This window comes from Hippoglossus stenolepis, chromosome 9, assembly GCF_022539355.2.
Source record: "Hippoglossus stenolepis isolate QCI-W04-F060 chromosome 9, HSTE1.2, whole genome shotgun sequence".
Lineage (NCBI taxonomy): Eukaryota > Metazoa > Chordata > Actinopteri > Pleuronectiformes > Pleuronectidae > Hippoglossus > Hippoglossus stenolepis.
The window spans coordinates 17298929-17322553 of record NC_061491.1 but is presented as its reverse complement, the minus strand read 5'-3'; the positions used below and the strand labels follow the sequence as shown (position 1 = coordinate 17322553).

Here is a 23625-nt window from a genome sequence, read left to right as displayed (position 1 = left end):
CCTCGCATTTCTACCTCTTATCTCACTGTTCCCTCTTTTCTCTGGTGTGTACAAAGAAGCTCCATGGAAAATAATGAAAGTGGGGTTCAAATAGCTGCATCCCACTGATAGGCCTGCAAGGGAGCACAGACAGAGGAGGACTGCACAAGAATACAGGAAATGAGGAGCAAGGAATAAACTCAGGATGGAAATATGGGCGATGTTGCAGAGGCACAAGTGGAACATGGTAGAGACATTGAGAATGAGGTGGAAATGCACAACAGGAAAGAATAATGAAGACAAAGAAGAAGGAGGAAGGAGCAAGGACGGACTGATGAACAATAAAAAAGGTTCAGCTCGTAGACTTGAAAGAAAAAAATGGCAGTAGACGATTAGAAGTAATAGAGAGAAACGACAGAGGCACAGTGAGAGGACGGCAGAGTAAGAGGTGGGAGGGCAATAAAAAACGTGAAAGTGAAGCGAGAATGAAAAGAAGATAAAAATGAATTTTAGGTAAAAGTAGTGGGGTCTGGGGAGTAGACGGGGGAAATACTATGAGAAAAGATGTTGGCAGTTTATTTCAGCTTCCGCAGCAAAACCAAGACCCGAGAAACATTCTCCACGGGACTCCTCAAATCTGACTGGGGCCTATTACTTTAGAAGACTCTCAGTTAAGTTCTTGCCACTAAAGAAATTGAGAGACAGTTTTAGTCGGCGTGGAGGCAAAGGGGACAGAGGGAAGGGCCAAAAGTGAAATCCAGTGAGCGAGGATTGTGATGGACTAAAAGCCATTAATGGGCAGCCAGAGAAGTGAAGAGAGACCCGCGAGGGCAAAGAGCAAGAAAGGCTACAAAAGCTTCTATATAAGCTGGCTAGAAGATGGAGAGACATGGACTTGTGAGTTAGAGAAAAAAAAAATAAAGATTGATGAGAAAGGATATTAAAATGGAAGAGATGGAAAGTAAAGGGAGAACTTAGGTGATATTGCAATTCAAATAGCTCTGATGGCACAGAGGGCCAAAGAGGAAAAAAGCTTGTGGAAGGTGCTGTTGGCACAACAAGTGATAAAAGACAGCGAGGGGCAGAGAGCTACAAGGGCAAAGAGCAAAAGCAGCATAAAAACTAGTGTGAATATCAGAACGCAAGCATACTAGCAATAAAGGGAAGCTGTTATAGTTTCTCAGTTTAAATGAAAGAGCAAAAGGGACACGGCAAGGAAGGTGGAGGCTAAGAAAATGGCAGATAAAGAGGCAATTATAACCCACAAGCAAACCAGGACTAAAGCTGAGACAACTGGTGGGCAGGCAGTTGCAGGGAACGGGAAAAAAAACACAGCATGGGAACAAAAGGGTAACAAAGCGAAAGGGAGGAGGTGGAGACCAGGGAGAACACTGCTGCTGAAGTAATGAGGAAAGTAAGCCAATTAAAGTCAGTGGTTCAAATGAGGCAGACAGCTAGTTATGGAATACAGACTGGAACATGGGATCTGGGAGCGCAGGGAGAGGTGGGGAGCAAGTGACGAGTGAAGTCATAAAGAAAAATACAGATGTACATTCAGAGCTTTGCATCACTGCCTGTGCGGCTTCTTAAGCCAAAATAGAAGCAAAACACTAATGTTGAATCAGTGGGAAGGTTTGGGCAGAATGTATACAGCTACACTGTGAATCTTTTGGAATAAACAAAATCACAAGAGAAGGATTTTTGTAAGGTGCGACATTTATCAAAACTCAGAATCAAATATTACTTTTTCCTCATCCAGTACATAAAAGATGACAAATAAGTCCAATAGAAATCTCAAGGTAAGACAGAAAGGATGGAGCCAATTCCGGAGAACAGTCAGATCCACCGATATTAGTCGGTGGCCTCACCTCGCCTGCTCTGCACCATTGCTCAGAGAATAATACCGGAGCCTGTGGGACAGTGGCTGCACAGAAGCTATTCTGAGTGAAAGGCTGAATTGCATTGGGTACGAGGCTCCTTCCTCCAGGCACAGGACTGAGGACGCCTGGTAAGTTTTAAAGCAACTTTGTAGTGCTCCTTAGTCAATGTAATCCAAGGTTGACACCTCGTCCTTGCTCTTAAAAATTCAGGCTATTTAATATTTCACCTTGTTTGGAATTGGATCCAGTGAAAGTGCAGCTGACCCAAAAACTCAGAAAGCTAAATAAAGTCTCCACTCGTAAGTTAAAAGATGTAGATTGGCTCATCTTCAGGATTATTATGTAAAAAAACATGATTTATCAACAGTGAGCTGATCTCTGGATGCTAATGATCTTAACCTAATAATAAACAACTACAAAAGCAGGTAATGAGATTTACAGTTCATCTGTATATGTATTTACACTAGAGATGTTCATAATTAACGTTGAATATGCAACTTCTGCCACTTGGGGTCTCTCAATCAGAACAAGAACAAGAGACCTGGTTTGACGGTGTCGTGAAGCAGCATGGGATCATGTTCACAGATGAGGTAATGTATCACAGTTTTAGACAAAGCTAAGACGGACTGAAATGAAACCTCCTGCTACCTTGGGGATTTCTCTAGGTTTAAACATTATTGGAAACGTTTTTGATAATGTAAAAACACAATTATACAACAAAAGTCCTCTTTGCTTTAGACATATTAATGAATAATTGTTACATATTATATCTTTAACCAACCATATGAATTTTGACCAAGTGATGCTAACAGTTGAAAAGTATGTTTTTTCAGGTATTACTGTTACCAGCCCTCAACTCCACAGCGTGTGGACATGTTGCCATTTCTTGATAAATAAATAAAAACACACTATCTGCTGTGCTGAGGACTGAAGGCCTGGCCTGTTTATGAGGCCTGATTATTGTGATTTCCCACTGAACATGCACACAATTTACTGCAGAGTGACAAGACAGTGCAGGTGTTATACTGAGGTCTCTCCGCCTGCTGAGAGCTGCATCCCCGTCACAGACACACACACACAGCTGAAGCAGGATGTTATACCGAGGTAATTAATGGAAAACACTGTGTAGGCCTGTTGGTATATGTTGGATTGTGTGTTAGTCTGCTCACAGCAGCTGCAGGTGTGTGATGATGTGTGAAACCTCATCTTCTATTGTTTATGTTAATATTTGCACATGTAAAAATAAACTCCTTATTATAAAAATAAAATTGTATCGGTATCAAACAGTATATTTTTTATTTTTGTCGGCTTTAAATGGAGAGGAGATTCATTTGTTTGGAGGTGAGTGAAGCCAGTAGAGCATTGTACAGTATTTAGAGAAACATGGAGGATTCCAACAAGCAGATGGCAACACATGGATCACATAAAAAAAACTAAACAAAGATAGGACATACACTGTGGGTAACTTCAATGTAAGGATTAAATGTGCTCGGTTTCCCTGTGAGGCTGAAGGTAAAAACTCAAAATAAAAAGACAAAGAACCAGATTTTGACATAGAAGCAGTGTGGGGTCAGGATGAAATTAAAAACCAGTCTTATTGCTGATTTACCTGAATCCAGAGTATTATATTATAATAAGTCTTAAGCTGAAAGTGATACAATAATAATACTTTGTTCCAATTATCTAACTAGAAAAAAGCTAAGCAGAAAACAAATCTAGGTCACAATGACATTTTGGGGGAAAATACTGTCTCACTACTGTTTGTGGTTATTGATGCAACATTCACTTTTCTTCCTTTCCAGAGATATATGACATGTTTCTTGTGTTGACACCTGATGCTGGAAGGGGTGTCACGGATATCAACATATTGTTTCATCCTATAGTTTCATCTGTGTGTCAGCTGGGGACTAAAATTATTGTAGAGAAATATGCCAATGCTTTGACACCACAAATCTGAAGCAGCTCACAAACTGCATCCAGCATAAAAGAGATTCCCTTGTTTTCCTTCAGTTTGATGTCAATAGAGAAAACATGTCACAAAGTGGGAATAGACACAGATAAAAGACAGATGTCACTGGATCTGTGGAAAACAGTGAAGTGCCAGTAGTTCCCATTGTTTCCTGATGCAAATCTCCAAAAGCAAATGTTGCTGGGTCAGAAAGAGGCTGATTTACACGAGGTTTAAAAAGTCCCACATCACCCTGTTTCTTATTTTGTTTAGATACAGAGCTCGGAGAATTCACGTCATTTTATTATGGGCAGACAAGCATGGAAACTGGGTCTCTATAGCTTGACAGTGTTTCCTATCAACAAAACCACTACTGTCAGGGGGGGGGGAAGAAAAGGAGGAGATGAAAAAAGGAAGACAAGTATCCAGACAAGTAGATACAGTCACGAACATTTCTATCAATCACAGAAATACCCTCAACCCTCAGAAACTGCTTTTATTCGCGGAGCGTCACCTCTCATAACAAAGTTTGCTTGGCAGCTGCGGAGTGAATGTGCAGCAGTGGGAGAACGTGTTCTGTCCAGACTTTAGGATTTGACAAATGGCAACTGGGAGAAAACATGCACAAAAGTATATAATTAGGACAAGTTGCAGAGTAGAGATGTGCAACTAATATACAACTTTATGTCTGTGTGTTGTCGTAGTGCTCATAACCTCACTGTGATGTGTGAAGCATAGGATGCAATAATTAACACACGGTTCAGCATTCATTATTTGTATTAATATACAGGTACATTGTGACCGGACACCTCATGTCCTTTGCCATAAGCCGTGAACAGCTATCACAACCAAAAGGGTTGATAGAAATAGAAAGTGAAAGGCTGGATTGTTTTCAGTGTGAAAAGCTGGGGAGCGAAGATGAAAACGGTTGCGATTATAATAAAACTACTTCCAATGGGAAGTAGCTATAGCCTGTGCAAAACGCTGATTAGCATATTCAGGTCACGATCGTGTCATATTTACATTCTCCCTGGTGCCAGTTTCAGTCTTTTATCTTCTTGCTTCACTCCTACACACTGTGCTCACATATGCAGTATCTACATACAGCCGAGGCTCTGTTCTCAGTGACGTGCTTTTTTTTAACTGTTGTCAGACAAGAGAGCGAGTATATGAGATAGTGATTGAATCCCGACCCGTTCAGATAACATGTTAACCAGCCGTCACCAAACCGTTTTCACACTGCGTCTGTGCACTGCTAAAATCCAGATGTTACAAGTACAATGTCGTCGAGGTCATTCACTGTACACGTCAGTTAGAGACAATGACTGTTCTGTGATTTAAGCTTGGTTTACTTTTAAAAGCTCATTCCTCTCCACCGTGCGGACAGTTGAAAGACAGTTCTATAGAGCTGTGCCTGCAGAGGAAATTCCCAACGTTGAGCTCAAAGGGCGACACTGGTGACCGTCTTCCACTGAAAGTTTCAGAACAGTCGCTGGATGCTAGAACCCGACAGTGAGGGGGTCTGAGAAGTCAATGAATCCAGCATAGAAAGACACTAAGTTGGCAACGATGCCTGTAAACTCCCTGTTGATGGAATATCAATTTTGTTCTGAGACTTAAACACTTGGCCGGACGACCGGTGGTGTGACTTTGTCAGCCACACGTCATTCAGCTGACCATTGACTATAGTCAGTCGGTCACAGACATTTTTCTTTCAAAGGGATGGTCCCCCCTGTTGCAGTCGAGACAAAAAAGCTGAGGAGAATTTACATTCAGAGGGAAGCCAGTGAGTCAGGGCCAGACATGAAAACAGAGACTGGGGGTTTTGAAGCTAAATGGTTCGGAAAAGGAAAGAGATAAGGGAGCAAGGGGGAGAGAAAGCACTCTAAAGCTTTGTGGTGTTTAAATGTGATCAGTGACAGGTCAAACCGACAGGCCTTTAGGGGAAAGAAACAGAGGATACAGAAAAAAGTCAACAGTGAGTATTATTATTTCATCAGTGCCACAGAGGGAGGGAGTCTTACAAAAGACAAAGACACGAGGTCAAAATAAATACAGCCTGGGGTTGGAAAGGAAAAAACACGATCATACCTGCAACAAAGTTTCTTTGAACTGCTTCAGAGCCACTGAATAACATTTTAAGTTTGATTTCTCTCCCGTGTGTAGATGAGCTATTTGGTTGGCACATGTTTGTCCTGCTGTTTGGGGAGCAGCTCAGTGGACGCTGACAGGTATTAAGACCTAATGTGGATTTGCTGCAAGCGAACACACACATTTCCCCACAGGTAATAATGCGGCTTCACCATAAACCTCCTATAGTGAGTAATGCAACCTCGCCACCGTCACAACCTTTGAGATCTGCGAATGCGATGCATGCTGATGGCTCCATCAACTTAACGACCTATTAGATCTGCATTAACATGTATGGAGACATGGGGGATTCAGTTCTACGCCGCCATCGAAACACTAAATGAGAGGATATCTGTCGCTGCCATGTTCTATTAGGATCAGAGTGTTTAAGCTATAATCCAAATATATTAGTGTGTAGAAGCACAACATTGAGCGATTGTAGCAATGGCCTTAGTAAATGTGCAAAATCACACAATCCTGCAGCTAAGCCCATTAAGTCATTGGATGTTTCATGACCTGAAAACTCTCTGTTAAATAACAATTATATGAATATTATAAGAAAAGGGGGAAATGAAAAGGTGAGATGACAACAGAAGGGTGTGAGTAAGGGAGAGATCAGGGGCTGACTGAGTCCTACTGAGGGAAATCATCCAGGACATCGACAGAACAGTCACTGGTCTGTGACCAATTGAAAACTCACAACACACGCACGTACTGTGGGTGTTTGTGTGTATGTGTACACATGCATGTGTGTATGTGCGTGCGCTCTCTTAATGGCCTCCACACTGACATTGACTGATCTCCACAGTCCCCGCTGGTTTACGTTTAAAAGTGTGTCTCTGTGTGCGCGCGTCCACATGTGAATGTCATTGAGCGTGCACATGCGTGTCCTCCAGTAGCACTGAAGAGGCAGTGAACCAGGACATTCCAGGACACAAGAGGAAGCCCACAGGGAACGGCAAAACTAACTCAAACAGTTTCCCACAAACACAGACAAGGACGAGGCGAACTAACAAAACAAAGCAGGAGTTCATTTTCAGATAAACAAAATGTCCCCCACAGCGGAGCATTACTTTTAACACTTACAATATATGTAACACAGATGTATTTACAAATTGATATAGACAGAAATGCACAGCTGTATCAGGAGTCACTGACACAGAAGCTTATTGACCTTTAAAAAATCTTGATGCTTGTCAATAACTGAGATCTCAACGTAAGAGTCAGAGAGAGGAGAGGGAACCTACGAGGAGGACAACAAAAAGGTGGCAGAGCAAAAGGGAAAGGAGGGAGATGAGAACGGGAGTGAAGCTAGACAGAGGGAGGAGAGGAGAGAAACACTATAGGAGGGAGAGAAAGAGGGAGAGCTGTAGGACAAGACGAGAAGAAATCAATACGAGTGAGATGGCAGCAAAGGAGGGAAAGAGGTCACAAATCACCCGAGCCAATACATTGTGTGCCAACATCCTGGTGTGTGTGTATGTGTGTGTGTAGATGTGGAGTCACAGGTCACTGCTGGCAGACTAATAACCATTCACACTTTGGCTAATGGAGACAAAGTAAGTAACCTAGTACACAATATGTCATTAGCACACTTCACAGCTAATGGAGATCTACTGGGGTCGCACGCACGTTGCTTAAGCAAACACTGGAAATGCCCTTCACAACAAAATATGCAATCTGCCGCCGCTCACCTTAAGTCGCATTAATTCAGATGGAGATATGGTTAATATGTTTCAGCAAATGTCCATGCTGCTGTATTGAATTTCCTGTCAAGGGGAAGGCGTGTTGTCTTATATATTTTTAGATCGTTACCTGCTTTGGCCGAGGTTCAGTCAAGGGCTGGACGCCGTGGACACTTAAAACTGTGACATGCAGTGGAGCTGCTTAGGGAATCGCACCTGTTCTCCACAGCTGGTATCGAACCCCGAGTGACCCCTCGACCGCCCTGCTGCCCCCTCCGCACTACCCAACCCTGATCCTTGCCTGTGACCTTCACCTGGTTTTCCCAGCCTCCAGATGAGGCTCCATGTGAAGACATGTAGTCGTTCATGGAGCCGTCAGGATGCTCACATGAAGATTCACTTCCCATTCATTACATCGAAAACAAGACGTCCGTTACACTTCCTTGGGGGGTGTCACTTTTTATTAAGACTTTTAAACAGAGATTAAACAGGGGGGAGATTCTATTTTGATCTTTAATGGGTGTTACTGCATTACTTCATTATCACCACAGTCTGTTGATGCTGGTTCGGGTCCCTCTCTGCAGCGCCGCATTAATTCTTCATATAATTTCATAACCAAGATCAGTATTTCCCCAATGTGAAGACATTTCAGAGCCTCTCCATTTTGCATGTCAGAGTTTCATATGATTGGACTTGAGGCGGGGATTCTGTATCTTGTTCTCCATATAAATAATTTGGCTCAAAATTATAAGCACAAAAGGGCTTCGTCACACTTTGACTTTTCACTGCAGGAAAAGGTAGAAACATTTATGATAATGAAATGTTTTTCAGCAATGATGACGACCACTCCCACCATTCTAGTCCTGAAAGTCATACCTGGGTTTGACTATCAGCTGTTACTAGATGCCAATCCAATAAATCAAACAATTGTGATCATTATTTAATGTGTATGGCTTAAGTCTCGTGTTAAAAGAAGAACTTGTTGTAGCAAGTGTGGACGTCTGGTGGAGTGATATGTGAGTTAGTGAGGTGAGGGATTACATTTGCGGTCAATGCTCACTTGTCCCATATTGACGTGGACTTTAAAGTGGATAGAGTTGCACAGAAGAGGCAGTTTACTGGATTTACCTCTGACCCAGTTTCAGCAACAATTACCTTCATAGTCGAGGACAAGCTTGGGTTACACTGGCCGCGGGTTTGTGGGCCGACGAGTTTTGTTGGGGGTTAACAAAATAACTGCCTATGCTGGACTGATCTGGATACAAGCTAAGATAGCCATATAAGTTAAATGTGTCTTAAATGTCAAAAAAAGAGTTGGACATCCAAACATTATGTATGAACTCTGTATCTCATAATAAAAAAAATATATCACATTAAAAATGTCTCGTATTTTAACCTTCTCTCCACATTACTCTTTTCATAAAATGTTCTTTACTTCATCCTTGCTCCCATTAAATAACTCAATTCGAGTTTGTTTTCTTTGCTTTTCCATCCTATGAGGTTTTTATGATTCTCTTTGACAAGACCAACCTTAGAAAATGTATTTCAGTGCAAGACATTGCATACAAAGCTGTTTGGCACAAACTTTCATGCTTGCCTCATTGATGCTCTAACTTTTCTTTGTACATCTTAGCTTTTGTTTTCTTTCATCTTGATCCCAGGGATCAAACGAACACTGTGTTTCAGCACTTAAGCTGACTTTCCCTCTACTGCAACAAAAAAAAGGATGAGAGACACAGGGAGGAGGAAGGAGCTGGAGTGAGCAAGGAACTGGAAGAAAACGGCACAGCAGGATTCATATCCTCTTTCCCCTCAGTGTGACCCCCCGATATGGGTTGGCCTATCCAGACCTCTGGAAGGTAGCCTCCATCAGCATCCCTCCATCATCCCCTACCTCTCTCCCCTGCCTCCGCAAGCTAAGGTTTTATCTGCCTCTGCTCACTTCGATTTCAGATGGTGGAAATTAGGGTAAAGCAAAAGACAGCATGGAGCAAAGAGACAGGAAGAGAAAAGAAAGGGAAAAAAGAGGGGGGAACGAGAGAGAAAGGATTGGACATAGAGGGAGGGAGTGAGTGAGAAGACAGAGATAATAAAAACAGCATGGGGGCCATAGCTGCTAGCTGTTTCTGTGAAACAGCAGGAAAGAAAGAGGAGAAAACAGCTTACAGAGTTTAGGTTTTCACACAGATAAACACATAAACAGTGCGCACACACACACACACACACACGCACACACGCACACATGCACACACACACACACACACACACACACACTGCATTCACCCACCACAGCCCCTACAGTTGCTCTTTATGTGATTCACATGTTGCATAATACACATCTTGTATTCAATATTTTATAATCTCTGTGTTTTGTTCCAAGGTGACCCGTACGCTTTTCACAGGAGCAGCGACAGAGTGTCACAGTGTGATAACGTTTCAGAAAACATCGTGGTTTCACGGTATCAAGCTGCCAAGTTTACAGGCCCTTCAAGGAACGAGAACAGAAGAGGGGTTTTATTCGAACATGTGAGAGGAGGAAGTATTCATATCCTTTATTTAAGTTTAAGTACGAATAATCTGCTTAAAGTATTAAAGACAGAAAATGACCCCAGCGATTTGTAACTATTATATATCATTAGATTATTATTACACATGCATTAATGTAATAGTAGGATTTAACTGTTGTTGTTGGTGGAGGTAAAACTTTCTGCAGTATTTAGTATTCAACTGCAACTAAAGATTATTTTCTTTATAGATTAATCGGTTGATTATTGAAATTCAATGCTTGGTTTGTAAAATTTCAGAAAATACTAAGAAATTGTCCCAAGGACGATAATAAAAGATGATCAAAAAACATTCTAGTGTACGTCAGGTGCATGAAAGAGTCGAGACGCATCCTGTCTGAACCTTAAACTCACCCACGCTCACTGATGTCAGTTGGGGAAGTTTGTATGTTTCTGTAAGGGGTTGTATCGAGGTCGGTGTGTGTTTGTCAGTCAGAAGTCAGTGAACAGACAGACAGACAACAGAGATGTAGCTGTGACGTTGGGATTCATTTTGATGTTTTAAGGTTGACATTTAAATGTTTACAAGTGTTCTCGTCAGGGATTAAAGTTATAAACGGGGACACCAGGCTTTTGAAGTTCTCCCTCTTTTTGGCAGCCACTTTCTGCAGACTGGATATCCGTCCTCCAGGACAACCCCACCGTTTAGTTTTGGGATATCCAGACTGATTCCACACTGCTGCTCACTTAGTTTTTTTGGAGGGATGGAGATTATCAGTCTTCCTTCCTTCCTCAGGAGAGATGCAGTTGTATTTTTTGTCCAATACAGATAATAAGCAAAAAGTCACGATTGCCATTACTTTTAACATTATAATATACTGTGAAAACAGGACACTGCTGCAACCCAACATGCAAGTCTTATTATATTTTCATCCAAGTTTGAATTATTTTTTGTTCGTTTTTTTTAACAGATGGAGAAAAACACACATCAAAACAGTTTCAGCCGTCTTTGTGCATTATGAATAAGTAAAACAAGAAAGTAAAGAGAAAATGTGTTAACTGCAGTAATCGTGATATTGCATAATGTGCCGAGTTTACTGATTTATTCATTACACATTTATGCCCATATCTGCTTGGATTATGATGTGCTTGAAAGATGGAGTGTCCTGGAGCACTACAAAAGCAAGTCAATCAATTTTTTATTAAAGCGACATTATGATGGCTTTGTACAAGATAAATTAGGCATAGATTGAAGCATATCTCGAGCAGTTCAGAAATTAAAAACCAAATCCATGTAGTAACTGGGGCTGAGGGTTATTTCAACAGGCAGGAACACTCTGAGAGATAACTCTAAAGTGAAAGTTATGAATTTAGGTTTAGTAGAAAAAAGAGATATAATTGGTTAATGGGTGTCAGAAATCCACGGAAACTAACGTCAAAATAAATTGGACTGGATGTTTCAAACACACTGATTGTTATAAGGCTGACTGGGTGGTATTGATCCTTGAAAGACCGGTCGGTGTCCGACGCATGCAGCGAAAGAGCCTAAATCCACGCATCGTAATTGAACAGAGTTTCCCCTCAATATCCCACTGTCTGGAATCCAGCTGCTCGCAAATGAACGGCTGATGGGAGAGTAATAAATGACTAGCAGCTGCACATTATGTCAGTAATGAAACACGGAGGTAGGAGGAAAGATTGGGAGAAAAAAGAATGAAGGGAGTGAGAAGTGAGAGGGGGGGGAAGACAATGGATGCTTTTTGTAGATACACATTCGTCAGCCTGTAACCTCAGAAACCTTAAATTGAGGACCGGGTTACGTTCACATTAATCAAGCCACTCTGTCATATAAATGCCTCTTGGAAACCCCAAAGAAGGCTGGGAAAGAAAGAAGTGTATAAATAGTTGGAGAGGAGACAGAGACAGAGAGACCGACACATGAATGAACAGACATGATTACATGACTAAGAGGAAGATGAGATGGTGATAATTATACTGGTGAATATAATGTGCACTTGTGAGCTATTGTTTGTGCCTTCGAAGATAAATGACCAAGAGGACACTTTTTCTTTTTTTACCTCCGGCATGAAAGTTATGTTTCTTCCTGCGTTTGTTTGCTAGCAGGATTTTGGAAAAACTACAGTACAGATAAGAACGGAACTTCACGGGTTTAGGAAAGAACCCAGAAAAGTTCGGATCCAGATCAAGGGCCTTATCCAGATTATTTTTTTTCTCACCTTCCTTAACATGTCGAGTTGAATATGTTTTTGAATATTTTCATTTCGATCTTGATAAAAGAAAGTCAGGCATGTTAAGAGGACTGATATTTATGAGCCATTTGGTGCAGATCCAGATAAAAATCCAGATCTAGTGAATTTAAAAGTGGTTTCATTCGGGGACTGTTGGACCCTGGTGGAGGAGTGAACTCTACTGAGTGTCATTCTAGTTTCTTTGTGAAATGCAAAGCCTCCTCAGGGCACACAGAAGTTCTTAGGAGTCAAAGGAATTGTGCCAAGATATGTGATGACTCAAAAGGAAAAAAAAAGACTTGGATGAAGATAAATGAAAACAAAGTCACAGGAAGCAATGAGCTAAATGCTAAAGAGAACAGGGAGAGCAAAGATGAATCAGGAAAGGAAAAACAGGGGATGAAACTGCTCAAAGGAAACATGTTTAAGTAATCAGAAATAAAGAGAAAGATCATCTGATATAAAACCCACCTTTCAACAGCTATGTTATAACATTGTTTTCTCCTCTGTTGAAACTTTTGTTTGCAGCTGTGTACATGTTTCAATATGTGTACCTGTTGTTTCCCTTTTCTCAGATTTACTACTTTCAGTTTTTGTTTGCATCCGTACTCCTCTGCCTCGTCTGTTTATGTGTGACAGCTGAATCAGGGGAAACATCACTGCTCTGCCAGTTCTGTATCCGTCTGGGGTTTAACACTGCAGCCGACCCACTAAGCAACCGGGACACCAAACAAACACACTCATGCACGCACTTACACACACACACACACACACACACACACTCTCTGGCTCCGGGGTCTGCTTTGTATTACAAGGGGAAATCTTCAGTGGGCAAGTCAACGTGTCAACTTGAGTTGAGACGGAAATCAAAAGTTCTGCTTCCTCAATATTGTGTTCAATACAAACACCGTCAGGCATCAAAGGCTGAGCAGATTAAACTTGTACTGAGTGTTTTGTTCACCTCCCTCAATAAGAGAAACTTCTTCCCGCCAGCACACTGATTTGTGCTGCTGAACCCTGCTGTGTATTGCACTCGGCAGGTACCATATATCAGGAGTTTTCAAACTGTTTTCAGCCTGTGTTTTAATCGCTGGCTTTGTGGGGGACCCCCGGCTCATTAACAAGCAGGTGGAGACCCATAAGCCGAGCTCGTGTCCACCTTAAGTCTAAGAAAAACCAGGCTGTGTACATCTTTGTCATCCTGCCAAAGCAGCAGCATGATTCATCATTACCTCTCCAGCAGAGTAATACCATGTGCTGTCAAGTGACAAGTGTGGAACTTTGGCCGCGCTCCAGTACATCACTGTGGATCCTATTAAACTGTCCTGTGAACGTTTCAGCACAGCGCTGCCAGCGGGACAGCTGTGTACACACACGTCTGACATGTGACCTAGCTCTCTGCACAAATAACACAACATCTGAATAATGGATTTAACCTGTGTGCTCACGGTGCACCAGACAATCAGCGGAGAGCAAAATTATATCGTCAGTCATATAAAAATTATGACAGAAAAGAGGTCAGAAAAGGACCTGATTTAAATTAATAACTCTGCACTTCACACGTGTTAATGTATATTTTAGATTGTCTGCTCACTGGGAAATATTTATGATTAACAGGCTGGGAAAAAACATTGGCTGTTTAAATTTAACATCCATATTAAATTAAATACACTCACAGTATGTGTGTAGCTTCACCTACTCCATCTTTTTAATGATACCTTTTTTGTCATCTTCACCAAAGAAGCTATGTTTTTACCATTGTCCGTTTGTTCAGGTTTTCTTTTGTGTTTTTTTTTTTTGCTTGTTAACAAGATTACACAAAAGCATCAGGGCCGATGGCTGCAGCACTTGGTGGCAGGATGCCGATTGGCCAAGGGAAGAACCCATTACATTTTGGTGCAGATTCATTTTCCCAATTTCTTTACAATTCAACACTTTCCTTGATTTCACAGAGAACAATTTTGGGATCTAGATGAAAAACCAGGCATATTTAGGGGACTGATATTTATGAGTGTGTGCAATTTGGTGCAGATCGATTGAATTTAAAAGTGGTTTCATGAGGGGACTGTTGGGCCTTGGCTGATCTATGGAGTCTTCTAAGTGCAATTCAAGTTCTTTGTATCCTTCTTGGATGTTCCAGCATTCACTGCACTCTCACACAAAAAGGAAATTATTTTTCCTCTGAGTTGAAATGTGTTTCTTAAAAAAAACTTGTGACCGCACTTGATGTTACACAAGATTTTCTTTTACCACCAGTAAAAAGAGAAAATATTTTTCAACATTATGACCTTTCTTCTTTCTATTTGTGTGTATTTGTGCAAATACACGTGTGTGTGCTCCAGACTTCACTCACCTGAGTTCTCGTCCACCCTCTCCTCCACAGTGTGGTCCTTCTGATGGACCCACTCACTGTTGCACTTGAAGTAAATCTGTGTGGCGGGTGTTGCTTTGCAGTAAAGATTGACGGGCTTGTTCTTGACAATGTAGCCTTCCTCGGGCTCAAACAGGAAGTGAGGTAAGGGCTCCGGCGGGTCGGAGGGGAAGGTCTCCGGGAGCTCGCTCAGACTCAAGAAGTCGTCCTCGTCTCTCACTGTGGGAAGAAGAAAAAGGGAAATGTTCAAATCACGGCAGTCGCTGTTGTTCAGTGGAGATTTTTTTTTCACTGTTCTCAGCTCAGTCAGTCTTTGTTTTATCGACTCACTTCGACGACTAACAGGGTACAAAGAGAGTTCAGCGAAAATATGCAGCTTTTTTTCGTTCATTCTTGTTCTGTGATTCACACCAGTGAGCAGCATTGTCTAACGCTTTCCCCTGAACCGAGTGTGCACTAGACATTTGCTGTTCTCATCTGATCACTAATACCTGCCGTGCCACAAGCCAGTGACCTGGACAGGGAACAATTTTCTTCCACTGAGCCATAAAATGCACCTTTAATCAGCAACTGATTGCTGTGTCCATGTGTGGACAAAGACACATTGACGGGGATAAGGGGAGATATGAGGAGGGTCACAACGCCTGGTTGCCTCATTATCGATGATCTAATGGTGTCTTGCAGATTGAGCAGTTCCAGGCTGCTTCATGTCTGCTGTCAAAAGGTCTGTTAGACACTATATCGAGGTTGTTGTAATATTATTGCAGTAGTATTTATAGCTAAAACTGTCGTCTTGACTGAGACTGCTGTGATGGAAAAAAACCTTTTTCTGTCTCTTACTTTCTGCAAGAAAAACAGCCGTTCTCTCTCTTCTTATCACCATGAGGTTTTCTTTTTTGAATAAAGTTTGTTGAGGGATTCTGTGCTTGCATAAGTTGTGGCCGGTCAACTGATTGTACAGCGTGAGCATAAAAGTGGCATGTTCAGCCCATGTAGAAGTGCCCATATAAACATTTAGAACTTAAGTCATAAAATGCCCAGTTTATGCCCAGAAAACAAAGACTACACAGCTAAGACTCCTTTAGGCAAAACGTTTTACAAAACACATTTACCTCATAAGAGTTTAAACCTCTAAAGACAGACTGGAAAAAAACAAAAGATCTCAAACAGTGGGATTTAAATACAGGGTCTTTGACCTAAATATAAACAACCATGAGGAGGACATGACAGGAGTACAGTCTTTTGGAGCGATTGAGAATTTTAGCGAGTTCAAATAGATATATCAGAAATTGGGATATATTCATAATTTTTCACTTTTCTTTTTGCATACAGTTTAAATATCACTAAATATTGGATAATGTATGCAGATGCCAATATGTAAGAGCACCTACATATGTAAACTAAAAATTCCTTGTTAACTTCAATGAAAACACTCAACCAACAAAATCGTTTTCTATTCTTGTGACAAGCTTTATGAATATGTTGCTGAAGTCATCGTCACTATCTGTTAGGTGTGAATTTAAAGGTCCTCCCTCTATTTTAATCAAATATTTTTCTGGAAGTTTTTTCGCAAAAGTTGTGTAAACTATGCTCGGACAGTAGAGAATGAAATAACCAGGACAGTACTGACAGACACACGGACAGACTGGAGGAAATAACTGAACAGACCGAGCAGCCAACCCTGAGGGCATCAGTAACTCCATTCTCCTCCATCCTGCTCCCGCTCCTCCACTCGCTTTTCACTCGGACCAAACTACACGCCCACACAAGGCCTTAATCAAAAGGGACACCAAGAATGTTTTGTCACCGGGTTGCCAAGGTCACCGTAACACAGAGGCTTACAAGAGCAGGTGGGAGGGAGAGGAAGAGGCCTCTCTTTCTTCTTCTCCCATAGACGAGATTCGCATGCACACATATATAAAGTTCATACACAAGCACACACACACACACACACACACACACACACACACACACACACACACACACACACACACACACAGGGAAAAGGACAGCTTTAATGAAACTGTATGATGATGGAGTGGAGGAAATTACATGTTGGGTGAATGCAGTGAGTGTGTGTGTGTGTGTGTGTGTGTGTGTGTGTGTGTGTGTGTGTGTGTGTGTGTGTGTGTGTGTGTGTGTGTGTGTGTGTGTGCGTGTGTGCGTGCGTGTGTAACTGCTTCACCTGGAGAGTTGTGAGTCATGGGAAAATTTCGAACACACAAACTTTTTTTGACGCACAGCTTCAAGGTTCAGCCCCTAATGTGCCACGGCTACAGTCACACACTGTCACTCCTACAAAAACAAACAGAATGTACCAAAAACAACTGCATAAATTGTGCATTTCTAGGCGTGCGCACACTGAAACACCATCTTCCACTCCTCTTCACTAACTGTGTGTGTAGTCGCAGTCCTCTTGGAGAACGGCAGCGTGCCGTGGGCTCGGAGCTAAAAGCAGCTTAGGTAAAACAAGACACGAATAGGGGGGAAATGAGGAGGCAGCATCCCCACTTTGATGTCACAAAGCTGACATTTTCTCTCGTACTTCTGTAATTAGTTCTCTGAGAGTATGGAAATTGGAAGACATTTCCACTGCATAATTTCATTATCTGTGGGAAATTTTCTCCCACTCCGGGTTATTTATCCGGCGTCATGTTCACTCGCTGCTCTGTCAGTCTCGTTTCTCACTCGCGGCTCTGCCTCCTCTTCCTCGATGCACATTTCTTGTTACTTTGCTTTCTCCGCCACTCTGCTTTTCACCCCGCTACCCCTCCCGCTTTTCACATTGCCCCAACAGCCATTCTCACCCTCATCTGTCATTCAGAGCTGGGGGGGTTCATTGCTCTGGAGCGACAGCAATAAATTATTGATTGGCACAAGAAACATGATAGCCAGAGAAAAGGGTGGGTGGAGTGGAGGGAAGGGGGGGGGGAGAGCGCGGGAGAGAAATATTTCCCATGAATAAAAGCTTTGTCTCACAAATGCCGACTGTTTCCTTTCCCCTCCACAGCATCCCTGCTTCTGTGGCCCTCTCCTTTCACCTCTCCATTCTCTTCTGCTTCCCCTTCTCCGTTTCCTCTTCCTTCTTGTTCCTAAGCCTCTCTCGCTCCTCATCCTCTTTACCCCCACTTCTCTTCCCTGATCTCCTGACAGAGTGAATTACTGATCCTAACAGCCCGGCTCATAACTGTCTTGCCTGAATGCTGTCATCAATAATGGATGGCTGTTGCAGACCAATGTCCAGGTTCGATTTACGGTATGTAGTAAATATGTAGCGGGGGCAAAAACCACATTTATTCCCTTCCGTTATATGCCTTCAGGCCGGCCCACTTCAGAAAACCTACAAACCCAACCAATAAATATCTGTAAATGTGTAAAGGAAGATGTCATCAGAAGTGACCAATCATGTTCGAGTGTCACTGACAACGCGGGCCGATCTATCATAATGCACTGAGAGATTGATGGATCAATGGGAGAGGGACGGAAAGGGGGTATGAGACAACCACCGAACTACACTATAAGAATTACAATACATTTACCATAAAACTAACAAAGACTCCTGACAGTGTTATTGGTAGGGTTGGGTGTCATTTAGTTTTTTTCCAATATCGGTGCTAAACATTGACAAAACCGTTTTTTTCTTTTAACATTTAGCTCAGAACGACGGCAGCTGTTAAGTCCCGGCCTCTCAGGTTCCCGCTCTGAGATAATGCTCAGGCGTTTGCTGCACATCCCGGTGTCGGAATCCTTTCACGTGAAATACAGCCACACATTTGGACTCTTTAGCTTAAGGCATGTTCTTGTTTTGTGGACTCGAGTTTGAAGTAGCTACTCGCTAACTTTAGGTTACGGTTACGTGCTACCAGAGCCAGTGCAGTGATCTTTATGTTGCCTGTAAGCAGGGCAACTATCTCAGAACATAGCCCAGGCACTGAAACCAGGCACCGAAATATGTTTTGTGATCCGGTCTGGTAGGTACCGGCTGTGTAGGAAGCGGTGTCTGATTGGTACCAGATTTCAGAAACCAACCCTATTATAGATGGTAAGAACATCAGGAACATCCTCATGTCAGTGTTTTGCTCAACTGTCGGATTACACTGTCATTTTCACTCCAGAGATACTATTTATACCAAGTGAAATAGCAAGATATAGTGGATAATTAATACTTATCTTAGACTTAATTACAAAATGCATATATCAAGTATCTCTAGTACCAAGTGCCCTAAGAAGCACTGAACAATAATTCTAAACTAACACAGTAAATGTAACTCTAACATCACAAGCATTTCCAAGGATCTAAGGAATCCAGAGCTACACAACCTGAAGTGAGTCAAACTGAGCCATATAGGGTCAAAATGCCTCATGGGTTGGTGTGTGTGTGTGTGTGTGTGTGTGTGTGTGTGTGTGTGTGTGTGTGTGTGTGTGTGTGTGTGTGTGTGTGTGTGTGTGTGTTGTCTGTGTGTGTGTGTGTGTCTGTGTGTGTGTGTGTGTGTGTGTCTGTGTGTGTGTGTGTGTGTCTGATGTTTATCAGTGCAGTAGCTGTGGAAATCATGAGATCATACTGTCTTATCTGCTAGTTAGAATCAGCAGCAGCTGTAAAAACATTAGGAAACAGGTACTATCGTTCAAAAAACACACACACAGTCTGACATAGAGAGAGACACACACACAAACACACACTTTAACTGGTATTTAACTGGTATTCCTCTACCCCTATTCCTCTACCACAACAACTATCTACACACAGAAAACTAATAAAACAAAGCTGGAATGATCCTTATCTATTGCAGACACTTCTGCTGCCAAATTACACAAGCCACATAAACAAAGACAGGAAAATGCACACCCCCACACCCATACAAACAAAAACCCACAAAACATGTGTGTACTAGAGGAAAAACACATGAGCTAAAATATGTCTCCTTTTTCTTGCAATCTCCCACACAAACACACACACACACACACACACACACACACACACACACACACACACACACACACACACACACACACACACACACACACACACACAATTTCTGTAACACTGAAAATTGTAATACCTATATATAGGCCCACATATTAACCAGAGCTCCGAGATCTCTTACCCACAATCATCTTACAATACACACACACACACTTTTACTCATTTATATTAGATCACCTAACACTGTAAAGACCTGCTTGACTGTTGAAAAGGCTCAGGGAGATGAAAAGTGAGATGGAAACTGACAGAAAAGTGAGGGATGATGGGACAGCAGAGAGCTGGTGGATCATTGCCCTGGAATTAGACATATGATGCCGTCCATTTCCGAAAAGCACACACACACACACACACACACACACACACACACACACACACACACACACACACAAACACACATACACCCACATAACTCTAACCCATGCATTCCCACACCTCTTACCCTAACCTTAACCATCACAACTGAATGCCTAACCCTAACCCTAACTAAACCTAATAATAACCCTAACCCTAAAACTGCCAACAAACCTTATAGCCGCATACATACCAGCTTACAAGCATCCATACACAGTCGTATTATGGGAATAATCCTATCAGCTATTGCACTAAAGAGCAGCACTCGAGTGTTTCTCTCACTCGGTGAATTCTCTCTCTCAGCCTCTCTGTCTCTGGTGCAATTTGCTGACATTGCTATAAGGAGAAAATAACAAATGGATTTTATCATTCTCTCTTTTAAAATAAAATTTTTTTGCAACGTAAAGATCGGGGATCCAGTGCTCAACTTTCTTAAGTGTTTACTTATCGATTATTTAATTATTTATGTACGGAAACAACATATTGTATATCTATCTATACATTTGGATAAGTTTTCCTTTATACATTTTTGCCTGAATCCGTGATCAGAGCAGTGTTAGTCCCTTTTCATTTATTAAGGCATTTCTCATATTAATGTTTGCAGTATTTTTTATGGTACTGTACTTCAAGTGAAGTTTTTTTAGAAAGACGACAACAGGGGAAAACAATTGTCGCGGTGACCACAAACTTCTAATCGTTCCATCTTCCTTCATTTCTTTCGTGTACTTCAGTTTGTGTATTTTTTTGGTCTCTCCCTTATCCAGAGTTTTATTCAGGTGATGAGTGGCTGAGATGAGGTTGATAAAACAAGACCCAGCAAAGTCATGCTGGTTGACAAAAGACATATATGTGTACAGTGCCAGTATGCAGGTGTGTGTGTGTGTGTGTGTGTGTGTGTGTGTGTGTGTGTGTGTGTGTGTGTGTGTGTGTGTGTGTGTGTGTGTGTGTGTGTGTGTGTGTGTGTGTGTGTGTGTTTGCATGTCTCAGAGTCAGATCTGTTTATAAAGAAGAGATCAAGGGTGGTTAAAGTCAGTTGAGGTACTTGACACAGCACGCAAAGGAATTACACGCCATGTCCTGGAGTGTCGTATCGCTTTTGAAATAAGACACCAGGCGGTCACACATCATCTGCATCCATTTGAAACCTAATCAGGGTCTTATCCTCAATCGGCACTTTGATAAAAGCCACATTATTCAAGACACGAGTAGACATGCGGTGTGAGGGAACTTAATCACTCCATTACCTTTTTTCCAAAGGGATCAATTAAATTTACATACATTTGAATATTAACTTTAGGAAAACATATGAAAATAGTCAGGTGTCCACAGATTAATGCAAACAGCCCTACAGTAAATCACATTCATAGCAACAGTACTACACTCCTTTTTTTAAAAGTGAGTTTCTTGTGACGATGTCGTTTGCATAACATTTGGACTGATTTTCAATTTGGCTATTTTGCCGCACAATTTGGGGATTTCAGATTGAATCAAATACAGAGAAAGAAAGACAAATCTGCATTATGTTACATGGGAGAGGGTTTCCTCAGCCTGCGATGACAGAAATAATCCCATGACAGATATAATATGTCAGGCACAACACACTCCCTGTCATAGTCCATTATATATCGACCAGAGTCTGGGGGCTATAGGCAATTCATAATGGCATAAAGTACTCTGAAAGATAGCGCATCTCAGTGTGGGAGCAGTGACAGCTGGTTGGCGTCCGCAGACTTTCATCGTGTGTGACATATAAGGCCCCGGCTACGGCCTGGAACTAGATTTACGGCCCTGCCTGCAGAGGAGTAACCCCGTCAGGCCACAGCTGGCCTCGGTTAAGAAAGACGTCAAGAGTAGACACACTGTTTGCGAAAAAAGAAAAAAAGTCTGGGGTAAGTTTCAGCAAATAATTTCTCATACGACACTTCAGTGAGAGTGAAGTTTGCATATTAGAAATAGTTCATTCACAGTCTCAATGATTGTATCAGAGCCACACACACACACACACAGAGTATGACACTGTGAAATCCTCATGGACACACTCACAGCAGTTTCAGTGACATGCATATTTTATTCATGTATGAATTATGATTCTGAGAGCTGCATTGCCTCCAGTTAGACGGTCAGAGAGCAGCCAAAGTGCACATTAGCGTGCGTGTTTGTGTGGAAGGAGGGTTGTCGATGATGGTGTTTTTTTTTTAAGACAGCATATTGTACGTCTATGCAATAATTCGTATGCATGTGTGTACCCCCGTGCTTTTATGCAGATGTCCTGCATGTGCATCTTCTTGCCTCCACAGTTGCATGCTGTTATATTTTGTACATCTGAGAGCGTGTGAATATACAGTAGGTGAGTATTTAATATTCTATAGCAGCAGTCTGGAGGCTTTGCAGGGGTCAGAATGAGCTATTTCAGCTTATTCATGTTTAATCTTACATTTTAGCAGCACCAGCAGCAGACTGTGAGGATGGGCGGTCAGCCTACACCACTTTGGTCCAGACTGAAATATCTGAAAAACTTCTGGATGGATTACCATGAAATTTTCTCCAGACATCCTTGTCCCCCAGGGGATGAGGCCCACTCACTCTGATGATCTCTTAACTTCTCTGAGACAACAGCAGCAGTCTTCAAAACTCCACAAGCATACTAATGACGCACCAGAAAATCCAGACACCACCAAAAAAACATGACATCATTTTAGGAGTTTCTTCAACAATCTAATGGACTGAAGAAAAAAAGACTCAAAAAGCTAATTTGACTTAATGGAAAAGATCTGAATCTCCCTGATGCACTGAGGTCACACAGCTCAAGATGAAAGCAGAGTTGTTTGAGGGAGGAAATAAAAATGAAATGTATTTATCGAAAAGGAGGAAAAAAGGCAAATGTTTCTTCGGTGCATTTCACCCGAGGCGTAAACATCATCTCACACGCTGCTCAGTCGAGGGTCAAACTGAGGCGCTCACAATTGGACGTACGTCACACGTACTATGTACAACAGGGCACACTCGCATTTTAGTCAAGGACACATACCCAGCACAGGAGCAGCTGATGAGTGGGCGTTTGCAGGTAGGCAGTGTGAGAGCACTCAGTAGCTATTTCCTTAATGGCTGTCTCTGCCAAGCAATGCACGGACACACACACACACACACACACACACACACACACACACACACACACACACACACACACACACACACACACACACACACACACACACACACACACTCGTCCTGAAAGACAACTGCTGTTAGTTCCTTCATTATTGTGCCACCTTCACTCTCTTCCACTATCATTGTCGTGCCTCTTCCACTCCCACCCTTCGCTTGTTTCTCTTCCTCTCTGCACTTATGCATGTTCCGTTTGCTTCCAGCTTCTTTCTGCATCTGATTTTCATCCGATATATTTCTTTCCACACTCCACAAGGCTTTGAAAAGTAAAGAGAGGGGAAAGGTACACAGCAAACTGCTCCTATATGAAGAAGTGGGGAGTGACTGCGCCTGGTTTGTCCTGAAACGACTCTAAAGCCACCACTTATCTCCTGTTCCT

At 42.1% G+C, this 23625-nt stretch overlaps 1 protein-coding gene across 2 annotated transcripts in view; it reads right to left on the bottom strand.

Annotated features, from left to right (window-relative positions):
• The window catches only part of unc5ca (unc-5 netrin receptor Ca), a 195818-nt gene that overhangs the window by 83992 nt on the left and 88201 nt on the right, over nt 1-23625 (bottom strand). For both annotated transcript variants that reach the window (XM_035166060.2, XM_035166061.2), the window contains exon 2: nt 14729-14965. In XM_035166060.2, coding sequence (XP_035021951.1) covers nt 14729-14965 — 237 coding nt within the window. The remainder of the gene's footprint in view (nt 1-14728; nt 14966-23625) is intronic.